Here is a 13,320-nt window from a genome sequence, read left to right as displayed (position 1 = left end):
ATTAAGACAAACTGCTTTTACTCACACATCATCCACAAAACATGGATATGGCATTTGCTGCAGATAAATTCCCAATGGCACTTCAGTGCTGGTCTGGGTCTTTATAATCCCATGCTCAATCATGTCCTGGAGATATGCAAAGCCCCCCCATATATAACGTAAATCATCAACAGGATCAGCTCTTGGACCAGGATCCCAGTACCTCAAAAGAAAATTCACATGGAAATTATTATTGGGTAAGCACTGACTTTAGGGAAGGGTTGTGGGGCAAATTAATTAATCACAGCAACTGAAATTGTAGGACACTGCCTGGAGTTGTCTTTTCCAGACTTTGGTCTATCAGACCATATTGCTTAAGAAAGTGGAAGGCTCTTTTTTTCCCTTTCATTTTCTCTGCACCGACTTGGAATAGCAATTTTGGCCTAAAATGTACATAAATTAGTCCCGTAGCAGAATAACTGTTCTAGAATAGAAATAACTGTATTTAGAATTGCAACTACCAGATACCATTATATTCTTCTGTAGACAGTCCTGAGAAATTATATCCCTTTAAGTGAGTCTATTTGGTGGGGACTTGAGGAGGAACAGCAGAGAAGCTCTGCTGTCCAGGTGGAGGAGAGCTGAGTCACAATCCATACAGGACTTCCTAGTCTGTCTTTCCCAATGGTGGGGCCATCTATAAACTGAAGCAGGTTACTGAACAGATTCTGAGCAGAATCATCCCTTTGCCCTGTATTCCTGCACCTACCCACCTATCGCTCTTGGCTTGTCACAAGAGTGATACCATTTATGTTAGCACCTGGTAACTGGAGATGGATTCTGCACTGCACTACACAGTAACTATTAACAAATACAGCTGGATTTTACATATGTATCCAACACAGATTCCAACACCCTTATGTCTCTCATACTTATGTTATGGCAGGCAAGAACTGAGAAACCACTATCAGGTAAATACCTGTCTTTGATTTTGTTTGTTTTCTCCACCGCGTCTATGTCCATTCGGATCTTGTATGTCACATGTGGTGGGAGACTGCTGGCTGTAGGTTCTAAGTCTGAAAAAACCACAGCAGCCCATAATTTGTTTTCCTCCAGCAGATAAAGGGCTTGACGAGTCAGCTGAGTTTCATCAAGATAACCTTCAAATTTATCCAAGGTCAAACACTACAAATAATTACAAAGAGAAAACTTGCATGGGATTAAAATACTAAGAGATGTACATTAAAGAAAACACCAGTGGTTGAAAACAGAAAAGGAAAGTAGGTTCAACTGAAACTGTTGTTATTTTCAGCTTTATGATGAAACTATTGTTGACTCTCTCCTCCCTTCTTCAGCCCAGGAAGCGCCTGAGTGAATACTAGACAGCTAAAGGATGACTGATCTGTAAGAAAAGAACATTGGCTGTGGATTTCAGATGAAAAGCATTTTGTCAAGTGAAGCAATAGGAAAAGTCACAGCATACATTTAAATTTAAATGTCTCTTAGATATTTCAACGTTTCTTCCTATGTGACACCAGACAAGTAATTGATTTATCTAACTGGTCATATTATGTCCCTGCTGAATTCTGACACGATTTACCTGCTGACTTAAGTTAATGCGTCATTTTTATTGGCTATCTCAATAAAAAGAATTCTTTCTTGGTCTCTGTCATTACTACAAACTGTATTCTTATCAATGCATATAAAAGACAAAAATTCATCAAAACCTAAGTTCTTTATGTTTCTCCATTTAGGTCCTACTTAGCAGACATTGTAAAAAACCCATTGTGAATGCTATAAACTCTAGCATTAGTTGTCTGTAAAATTACAGATTTATGTTTGTATTTTAGCTTCTGCCCCTCAGAATTGGCAAAATATTAACAGGGAGTAGAAGTATTTAAACCCTGATTGACTGGAAAGATACTTTTTGAATTCCTTTGCTTCATAAAATTCCAACAGGCTAACTTGTTTGATCTTATCTCCTTGATCATTTCTTGCAAGCCAATAATTAAAAATTAGTCTACATCAAAGAGCTCATACTGGTACTTGTTATTTAATCTTAAAGACTCCTTTACTTAACCCTTCCCTGTGAGAAATCATGCTATGTTTCCCTTAAAACTTATATTATCACAGCTTAATGGGATCTATATGAAAATATATTTTTTAAATCACAACAGAACAGTGCTTAAATTGATAACACTATTTTTTGGCTTTATTCTTCCTAGGGTTTGTAGGTGTTCATTTTCCCTTTTGCTTCAGAAAACTAAAATATGTCGAATTTCATATCAGAAAGCAAAATAAGGCAGAAAACTGCATGTCAGAAGAGAAAGAAAATCAGACCAATGGATCATATTGCATTAATTTTTTGGGATACATTTATCCCACATGGTGTTAACTGAGTTTAGGAATTCAGTTTAGTTCTTGCAAAAGTGGCAGTGAGTGCAAAGCAAACCCTTCCTGTGGAACTGTGGAACTTTGCAGGGTCTGGAGGATTACTTGTTGTTTCTTTATCAGGAGGAATTATTTTCAAGATACTTATTTCAGCTGCAGAAGAACTAAGACAGTTCTCCAGGGAAATCTGTGAGAATGATACTGGCAAATGATAGTGACAGCAACTGAACTCATCTAGATTTTCACTGCAGAACAGAGAGTGCCTGGAGTGGGCTGAGGAGCAGCATAGGCTCTTATCCAAGGGTCCAGTAAAGGAAGCAGCAAGTGTTCAAAACACAAAGCACAAATGCTTATAGATCTTCTCCATGAGGAGAGTGAAATCAAAGCTTGTATAAGAACATAGGGCAAGATGGGAGTGTTGCAATAATTCACACAGTTTGAAAGTGAGAAGACATTTTATATAGTAATCTATGAGCCAAAGGTAGAATTCATTTCTCTTAACATGAATTGCATTCAAAACAAAGGCTGTATGCTCTACCTAGGCTTTTCTTGTCCCCCAGTGAATTTGAACTCAGTTTGTGTCTTCATAAATATCACTATATCAAAGTTAATTTTTCAACTACTTGGGGAAATTTATTTCAAATCTGCTCCCAGTAATTATTTAACAATTTAAAATGGTCTAATGAAAATGGGAAAACCAAAATCAAAATAAAAATAATAAGAACAGGTTTGGAAGATAAAACCAGAGAATAACAAACATAAAGAAGTGACTGCATAGCTCTCACTAATAGTTTAGCTGTTCTGTGACCTAAGGTAATCACAGGGAAGAACAGGAAATTCTTGGGGTGGTGAGAAGGAGCAGCCACTGCATAATTTGTGGGATTCTCAGCTGCATCACAGTTTGCAGCAGAGACCTGGAGTTGCCAAAGACAGGTGCTGGCAACACACTGTCCTTATTGCATACTATGGAGGTAAGGAGCAGGCTATTCCCCAAAGGGAGCTATTTGTTGCCATTGTGTCTGGCACAGTGGGAAAACATTCCCAAGTGCTTACAACTCTGTGTAAACAGCACACTTTAAAGAATAAGCTCATTACAAAGAACATTAGAACACAAAGATCTATTACCAGGTACAGTAACTGTTCTGGTATTACTGATGTTCCAGCACTGACCTGCTGCACACAATATATTTAGCTCAGTTTGACAAGAAATAATTCTGCTAACATGATACAAAAAGATCATTAAATGAATCAGCAGACCTTTGTGCAAAGCCTTTATTGTTCCTTCTTGTACTAGCTGTAGAAAGGCAGATAAACTTTCAGTTCCTGCCATCTTGATAGGGACAAATGGTCTTTTAGACTGAACTAGATTGAAATTAGGAGTTAGGCTTAGTCCTGTTGCCTATAACTGGTACCAATTTTCTCTCAAAAATCCTCAGAAGGCACCACTGAAAACAACTTGCTAGAGAAGAGAGGTACAGATTGCAGGAAAGAGACAGACATCTTGTCAGCAGTGACCACAGGACAAGTGGAAACTCCTTCATTGGTTTCAATCAATGGAATTTTGATCAGGTGCTTAAAAACCTGCAAGGGGACTTCCAAAGAACTCTTTGTTCCTCTGCTCCTGACCTTGCTGAAATTAGTGGCCTGTTGGTTATTAATACTTACAAAAACCCAATTCTTTGAAGTTTTGCATTCACTTTCTGCCTCCCAGCATTGAAATGTGTTCATTCAACCAGCATTTTGAGTAAAGCATTTGAAAACCATCAAATTGAACTTTTTTTAATAATAAGCATTCATAATAAGCATACTTGCGCCACTGTATTATTCTAAATACATGGATTTGATAATGAGATTGAACTTGAAACAAACAAATATTTTATGATTTTAACTTTCTTGTCTGTTACCACAGACCCAGTACAGCCTAACTGGTTTTAAGATCTCCTCTACAACTATTCCCTGAAGGGGCAGGGCTAAATTTACCTCCAAATACTGACTGAGCAAACGCAGAACTTGGTCTACAGCGCTGAAGATGTTCCGCCAGTCAAAGTCCAGCATTCCCTTCTCCCGGCTCCTTGAAGGTCCATTGTGCAGGAAGTTGATGATTTGCTCTGTGGTGAAGCCTTCTGCACCCATCTGGCTGTTCAGGAAGTCCCTCACTGTAGGGTGCTTCAGAGAGTCCTGAACAAAAATATGACAGCTTTGTCACCATGACTGTCTTTCCATGCCCTGTTTGGCTAGAAAGGTTTCCATTTCCATAACTCTTTCAACACATCAACAAGGACAAAAGGGTATGCTAAAGAATCAATTTTACAAATGGGTTATTGCATAACTGGATGTGTGAGCTGAAGAATGGATGAAAAGAAATTTTTCCTTGACTATTTATTGCATTATTTCCTTATAAGCAAGAGGATAAATGTTATAAATGTCTAATACAATGTAGAAAAATGAGGAAACCAAATGTTTTTTTCTAGTATGAACTGCTTTATAAACTTTAACTGCAGGTAGTAATTGCAGCTGATCAAAGTCAAATCTAAATGATGCAGAAGTAGCAATTTCCCAAAATAAATTTCTGTTTGGCCTGGAAAAAGTATTGTCTTACTGCCTTCTTTGCCTATACAGAATTCAAGAAAATCAAGTTGTCTGTTCTTGAAAGACATTTTGGGGAGGCAGGGAAGCAGCAATTGCTGTCTTTATTAAGAAATCATTAGTCAGATTCTTGACTGCCCAGATCTGAGGTTTTGCTACAGGGATGCTGTAATGCATCTATGACTTGCCTTCAAACCAAGCCCAACAGCCAACAGCCTTAAAGGCCACAGCTTCCTTGCTGCAAAGGCTGTGCTTGTGGCCAAACCTTTCCAATTAATTGTCTTCTCCATGAATAAAAATAAAAGATGGTGAAAGGCTGCTCTTACTGAGGATCTTTGATAATTTGTAACATACACGGATCATGTTCATTTGCAGGCTGTTTTGAAAGAAGTACCACAGCTGAGGTCCTACTTCCTCCCAAGCTTTGGTCAACAATTGGAGGCGTTCAAGCTCCTCAAAAGTGAAGTTTGCCTGATTAAAAAAAAAAACAGCAGAAAAGAATGTTAGAAATCTAAGGAGATAGACACAATTTATGATCTATCCAGGATTTGGTGACAGGGGAACCTCTAACTTAGACAGCTGTAGTTTTTACCTTTAAAACTTATCCAACTTGTTCAAATAGCAGAAATTTTAATAACCATCAGAAAAAGAATCTGTAAAATCCAGACAGAATCAAATTCACTTAGGATAAAATTCCGTGGTATATGTAATGGAAAAAACAATTGCACATTAAGCCTAATTAATTTCAATTTCTTTAAATACTCAGATTTTTGGTAGAATTATTTAGAATTTTCCCATTGACTATCTCTCCCCATTAAGAACTAAAAAGGAAGATGATGATGTGAGTAGATGAATGAATGGAAGGCAGCTGGAAAAGACAGATACTCCCATAGCCATGCTATTAAGACCTGAAATGCTGAGCTGCTGTAAATCTGATGTTTTTCTGCGTGAAATCTGAGCAGCAGTTCTGTGCCTTGTACAGATCTCTGGAGTAGTGAATTGTTGGTTATGAGGTGGCCAAAACCTGGGTCATATGCAACCTTGATTAACTGCTCAGATTAATTTCACCCAACTTCAAGCATTTTGCTGAAGAGTCCAGGTTCCATCCTATTTTAATGAAGTGAAAATTCTTTATGCATTCAAAAGAGAAAATAATAAACCATGATGTTGCTATTGGTTTGCAATATCTCAGCTGTAGTTCTCAATAAGCTTATCTACGTCTCACAGTTGCTCCATTTAAATATTTACTGCCACAGAGCTGCTCATGTTCCTACCTCTGTAAAATAAATATTACTATGCTTACTGGTGTAAATGTGGAATCATGCCAACAAAAAGCTGCTTGGGTGAGCTGGACAAACCATGAAGCATGGACCAAGATGGGATGAATCAGTGAAGACCTGTCTCCTATTTTTTAAACAGAGTACCTGTCCTTCCTCTGATGACCATCAGAACAAATGGAGTTTTGAGAAGAAAATCTGATTAGGCTGACTGTCACTGGTGACTGTTTTTCAAAAGATGCTTCTTGGGATACAGTTTTTTAGAAATATACACTTTTGTATTTCAAAACTTACATTTTTTACAATTTCCCGTACAGAAGGTGAATCAGGAGCAAAGAGAATTTTTCCCATCAGCAGGGGCTTCACAGCATGCCAGGCTATTTTGGTTAAAGGGTTTGATTCCAAGTTCTGGATCAATGCATTACAAAAGGGTGCTAAAGACATAAAGAAAGACAGTCTTTATGTAACCCTACTAAAATCCTATCACACATAACATCCTGCAGGGCTTTTTAGTGGCAGTACATACAGTGTGAATCTGAATGAGTTAAAGCACATTCTGCAATGCAGAAGTACAATGACTGAATGGACAGAAAGACTATTAAGTAGATATTGGAGTTGTAAAATATGCTATGGAAACTGGAAAAGCAAACATAAATAACCATTTGAAATTTGATGTTATTTACATGGTATTTCAAATGGAAGGAAACAAGACAGCTCAGAACTGACTGAGCAGTTTGAACTTTATTTGCTTTACTCCTAATGACTTGGCCTCTTTGTATTCTAGCTGATACTAATACAAAGCTGTTCCTGTGGGCTTAGATGTTGAACTCCGGAACAGTTCAGAACTGGATCCTACAATAATTTAAAATTAAACATTTTAATGTAAATATTTTTATCTTACCTCTACACTATGAAGTAATTAGTTTACTTGGACAGTATTCAATTAATTTGTTTCCTCGTTGAAGAGAGGGAGTACTGGGCCTCTTTGGAAGTCTCAGGCATAAGTAGAGCCAAGTATTAACACAAACAGTGAAAGGTAGGAGCCTCTGTAAGCAAAGTCCCCATCTGTACTTTGTGACCATGCAATGATATCTATCATAGCAGAAGGGACACAGAACTACCAGCTATAACATGAGTGGTAGTACAGAAAAAACTGCTGGTGAGCTCAGTGCAGAGAAAAACTAACTAGCAAACAGAAGGGGATATAATAAAAAGACAAAATAACAAATGGTAAAAAATTGGTTCTTCTTTGCATTATATCCTATCACAATAGGAGGAAATAAATAATGAGGAAATAAAAGCAACAAAAATTGGTAAATTGAAATATTTTCTATATAAAATGTAATCATGCTGTAGAACATTACTGCTACAAAATAGATGTACTTTTATGCAGGAAAATAACAGTCACCATGTATCAAATTGACTATTATTGGAAAGGAGAGATTGTTAAATTCCTGTGCCCAAGGCCATCAAACAAGTTAGGAGAAAAAATAAAGTTTAGAAAAATACTTTGGAGAAAAGTAATTCCAGAATGCCATACTGTCTTTTTCTGAACCTTCTTCAGGAACATCTCATTCTTCCTGATATCAGTAGCATATAATAGAAGATAAAAGAGAGGAACAGTCTTAATTATGATCATGCCTATGATTATGCCTCCATATTAAAAACAAATGGGTATTTCTGTCAGTTGTCAAGTCCTGGGCTTCTCTGCTTCCAGCTATGAAGTAAGTATGGAGTAAAATAATTTTACCTGGCTCTAATTTCCTAAATCAACTGCTTTAAAATGTTATTTATAAAAGCAACATTCTATGCTAGTACTTGAACATAAGGTGCACCTGTCGAGAGTTTCTTAATGGATTGGAGGGAAAACTTACTAGTTGTATTATCATAAAGATAACCAGATTTCTTCCTTGTTGAGTCAATCCCCAGGAAAGCTTTGTAGTTGTTATCTTCATACCAGTTGAAGGAAAGCACTCTGGATCCACCTCCTTCTGGGTAGCCACAGAAAAGATCTGACAGGGAACTCACCAAGTGGCCCAAGGATTCTGGCCTTCCACCTTGTAGAAATGGTTGCAGAACCCTCAAAAGGTCCTGAACACTTGGCTTCCTGGCCAGCTGCAGTAAGACAAGACTTGGTTAACGGCAGCTCTCAAAGCAAGTAAGTATCTGGTGAGATCCCAGTTGTGCCCAAATGGTAAAGTGTGAATGCAATCAGAACCTCATCCTTTTCTCTCCTCTGCCCTGGTCATAGGCACCATTTTCAGTTCTTGTTCTTTCATATCTTTTCTGAAGAAAAGAATACACTTCAGAATTCCCAATGCTTACATGTATATTTATTTTGTAATGACAGAAGAATGATTTTTTAAGGAATCAGCTCTTCCCCAACAAGTCTATTTTCTTTCTGGTAAAGCAGGTAACTGGAACGTAAAAACAACAAAGGAAAAAAAGGACTATGAGCTATGCAGAAAAGTGATGTAATCTATTATTAGACCACTTACCTTTTGCACTGCTTGGGAGACATTAGACAGCACCCTCCCCCAAGCCTTCAGGTCAGCACCTGGTGAGTTTCTGTCCAACACAGTGGGAAGCTGTGAATACATAAAAAATAGGGACAACAGTTAAAACAATAAGAAGAAAATCCAAATGGCCTCTCTGTAGCTCAAATTCTTTGAGTTATTTGGAACAATATCTTATAAACCTGTCTTATGGGGCCACAAATCCAGTACCCATGTGCAAGACACACAGAGGTCTGTGTGAATGTTCTTCCTAATACAAGGCTGAAAAAAACACTGGCCACTTAAAATATATCTTGGGATTTGTTCTGTTCATCTAAGCCCACCATGACAAAAGGTGCAAAAATGGAGGAGGTATGCAGTAACTGGGACATTTGAGAAGCTGCTTCTCACAGAGGCTATTCTTCCAGTGAGATATACAGACTCTTGGTGACTTCCAAATTTAGCTAAGGTTTGATACAGAAGCATTTGCCATGGAGGTAAATAATTTGTAGAACTTTATACTTCGGAAACTTCCTGATTTTGGACAGTCTGGTCCTCAGTGTTTGTCAAACCTGAGAGAAACCATTACTTTCCCAGGCTTCTGCAGACTGACCAAACTGCCTTTTCAGTAGAAGTTAACATTTTATTTATCAATGACTTAAAAGAAACAGGTGACAGCATGGTATGCTGTCACATACCACTTTGTTTGCATCACTGCATCCTTCTTTGTCAGCTGTCTAAAGAATCACATATGCACTTGGAGCTGGCACTCTTGCGGCTTTCTCAGGCATTTCCTCTGCTATTACAACAAAATACAAAGCTGGACTTGTAGATAGCTAGACTGTGACACTTATGAGACAAGCCCCTAAAAAGCCTTCCCCAAAAACGCCTACACACCCTGCTGATTGCCTGCCATTCCCTTCAGTCAGTAGGTGGTTAAGAAAGCAGAAGACAGCTGCACTGTGTAGGTACCTAGCAGGGAGTCACAAAGGCGAGAGCTTTTATGGAAAGCTCATATTAGCGTGTTCTGATCTGTCACTTGACAGTCAGGCAGGAAGAATACATGCAGGGCTTCAAAATACACTTTTCCTTTTCCCCTAAGGGGAACCAGTCTGTGCAAGGATTATACAGGGTTCTTGGAGCACCTGCCTTAAGGTCTTTTTGAAACTCTGAGGAACAGGAATTGTAAACCTGTAAAAAATGCTGGGCAGTACATTGTGAATATTCACTTGAGGACCTCAAATACTGAAAATCTATTTTAGAAATACTGTAGTATTAATTCTCTGCTACTTCCAGCAAGCATAAGATATATGAAAACATAAGAAAATATATTTTTAGGAATGGAAAACAGTGCCTCTCAGAAGCTGATGACAAATTCTTATCAGGGTTGGTAAAATCATATGGGCACAATGACTGACTATCAATGCTACAATAATCAAATAGTATTTTGCTGGTGTGTCAATTGCAGCTCCTGGTATATTCTATTCCTATTTCTGGGAAAATCAGAGCTGAACAAAATCCATGTTAAATTAATCACAGTGCTACACTGCTGTGGCAGAAGAGTCTGACCAATACTTCCTATGCAACATCAGGAATTTTTCATATATCCTGCCTGCTCCTATAAAGCAAACTGACAATGTGATGGTTTCATGACATCACATTAAAGGTGAAAAACAGCAAATTAAATTCAGTGTTGAAAAATGCAAAGCATGATCATAGGGAAAACAAACATGAAAGATATATACACAGTGATGGACATTTAAGTTTGCTATCATGAGGAAAGAGACCTTGGAGCCTTTATTAATAGTTCTCTGAAAGCATCACCTCAGTGTGCAGAATAGAAATGAAATACTAGAAAACAATGCCATTTTATAATTATTTATTTGATATAATTTGTATTTTATTATATACTTTAAAGAAATAATATTAATCCATGCCCATACCTATATATAGAGTGGCATAATATCGCCATACTAAACCAAGGCTGCAGAAGTGGTGAATTCATAGCAAGGTCACAGTAGAAACAGGAACACAAAGAAGGGCAAGGAAAATGAACAGGAGTAAGGAAAAGCTTCTATAGAAAGAGTGATGAAAGCCAGCACAACTTCCTAGTTTGGTTGGTTTGGGTTTTTAAAAATGGCTCACATGGCTACACCAGCTCAAGCTGCACCGTGACTTTGACTGCCATTCTAAAATGGCAGTAAAATTCTGTCATGCTGGACAGAGCAAAGACAGAATGGGCTGCATTCAGTATTTCAAGAATCCTCATGATTCCCTACATTTTTTTGCCACACATTGTTTAGCTACACAGACTGGAAAGACCAGATAATATTTCAACACAAACTTTGAATTAAAAACTGCATTTGAATCTCTTAGTTCTGCTGTATTGTGAATTTCATCTGTTTCATTCCAAAACATACTCAGAACTATCTGGTGTCCTGCTGGTGGTAGGTTAACAATCCCACCTCCATAACCTTACATTTTCAGGGGTAAATAAACTAAAACCACTTGGAAAATTGGTGATGTATTACCAAAAAAAAACCAAAAAACAAAAAATCTTGAAGGGCACTGAAATTTAAGGGAAAAAAAAATGACAACATAAGGCAGGGTTAATTGTGTTAATACTTACCAGCCGGAATAGCTTAAAGAAATCAACATTTGCATACAAGGCATCTTCTACTCTTTGTAGACTGTCCTGGGACAGGGCACACATGGCCTTGTGTACAGAAGGGAGACCTCTTCGGCTGCTGAAGATAATAAAGCGGTCCAGGAGCGCCTCACTGCAAGCAATGTCCTTCAGAGTCAAGCTAGGGACACCATAGGCGAACTGCAAATAAAACCAGTGTTTTACTTATTGTTATGAAACTTGCATACTGCTCAGGAACAATGAAAAATTTATCAAAAGTGGACAGTTTGATATCAGCCTCTGCTAATATTTTAATGAATGGCAGAGAGATGTGTTCAGCTGAAGCATCAACCCTTGAATCACCTTCATTTGATGCTATGCTAGATCACCTTGCCTTCAGACATATTTTTTGTCTTCTCATTAGTGATTTTCCTTCCATTGCAAAAGTCCCTGTGAGTCATCTTCCCTTCCTCACTGTCATCTAAGCACACCTGAAACCATGCCACCCATCCTTGTGGCTAAAGAGGAATAGCTGCAGCTTGCTTGAAATTATTTTCCCAGGACCAAATGATGGTACTACATCACTCTACCTTTTATGTTCAGGTTACTTGCTCTAAGAAAAAAACCCAAAAACAATACCTCTCATTCTTAAGCTTGATTTCCCTCAGCATTCTATTTCAGTTATGACTGTTTCACTACAACACTTCCCACAGGCATTATTCACTGTCACTCTGCACAGGCACATAGACAGGATTTACAAAGCCATTCTACATTAAATCACACCCATTTACTGATTACCACTTCTAACATAAACATAGAACAGAAAAAGCCCAAATTTTTTCTCTTTAGTGTTCAACTAATGAGAACGCATTAGTTTATAGTTAAACCAATGTAAATGCAGAATAACTCTATAGAAATGAGTAGATTTACATGGGATTTACATTGCTGTTATGGAATCTTTGTAGTCTATGAATAAATTCTACTTACTTTATAACATACAGAGTACATGGAAATATAATAAAAAGTAGCCCTGGAAATTGCTTATAAGCTAATGTTCCCATCCTCTGTCCATCTCCTTTCACAGTGCAAATTTAAGGAAAACACTGCTCAGAACACTGTGATGACTGTAAATGAATGCTGTGTTTGAGATGAACACAGACTTTCAGACAAGCAAAAACTATGCACTGACACAATATCATTAGACTAAATGAATTTAATAAGAAATTATTAAATTTCTTATTAGAAATTGTCAAAATCTACCCAGGAAATTAATTTTCTCTAGAAAAATAATCTGCTGAGCATTCCAGTCTTTAAGACATATGCATTGAAAAAACACACCACACCTATACCAGGTCAGACATAGATGTATTTACTTCTTATCTAAGCAAATTGGGAAATACATTAGTATCAAAATTTTGTATGTGAAAACCATTGTATTTTATCTGCCATGACTGCCCTGAGCTCCAGCTTATGGAGCAGCAGTTGACAAAAAAAGAAAGGCCTCTGAATTACACACAGATTGTATTTTGGAATGATGATGCAAAAAAGGGACGCAAATTTCTAGAAGTATCTGAGAGGCATTATCATCACTACAGCTGTACTGCTATAAAGGCATTATTAACACAAGTTTGACAGTGCGGAGAAAGGCACAATGCAAAAGAAGGAATTCAACTGACAGATCCAGCCTGTCTTGCAAAAAACCTCCAAAACCACAAATCCCTGCCCCCCCCCCCCCCCCCCCCAAATTGGAACATTTGAATTGGAATTAAGTTATTTTATGCCAGTGAAATAATTAGCATATTTGCTGGGTCACTTATGTCCTGGGGATGTGTGTGGTAAGTACAGCATTTTTTAACCATACACGCCTCATTTAGTGTGGTCCTCATCAGGCAGGGTCAACGGCAATGAAACTGGGCTGCACAGGGAGGCAGCCTGGGAACCTTGATTTGACTTGTGAAATGAGGAA

The 13,320-nt window shown here is 37.8% G+C and overlaps 1 protein-coding gene across 1 annotated transcript in view; it reads right to left on the bottom strand.

Moving 5' to 3' along the window:
* Positions 1 to 13,320, bottom strand: part of ABCA4 (ATP binding cassette subfamily A member 4) — a 61,620-nt gene that overhangs the window by 37,775 nt on the left and 10,525 nt on the right. Inside the window, exons 6-13 of the mRNA XM_071436252.1 lie at positions 11,358 to 11,555; positions 8,732 to 8,821; positions 8,108 to 8,348; positions 6,528 to 6,667; positions 5,311 to 5,427; positions 4,351 to 4,548; positions 959 to 1,164; positions 26 to 202 (exon numbers count right to left, since the gene is read on the bottom strand). Coding sequence (XP_071292353.1) covers positions 26 to 202; positions 959 to 1,164; positions 4,351 to 4,548; positions 5,311 to 5,427; positions 6,528 to 6,667; positions 8,108 to 8,348; positions 8,732 to 8,821; positions 11,358 to 11,555 — 1,367 coding nt within the window. The remainder of the gene's footprint in view (positions 1 to 25; positions 203 to 958; positions 1,165 to 4,350; positions 4,549 to 5,310; positions 5,428 to 6,527; positions 6,668 to 8,107; positions 8,349 to 8,731; positions 8,822 to 11,357; positions 11,556 to 13,320) is intronic.

Source organism: Agelaius tricolor, unplaced genomic scaffold (assembly GCF_023055355.1).
Source record: "Agelaius tricolor isolate 1412-34295 unplaced genomic scaffold, bAgeTri1.0.p SCAF_11, whole genome shotgun sequence".
Taxonomy (NCBI): Eukaryota; Metazoa; Chordata; class Aves; order Passeriformes; family Icteridae; genus Agelaius; species Agelaius tricolor.
Note: the sequence above shows the minus strand (reverse complement) of the source record. Positions and strands in the feature narration are given on the sequence as shown.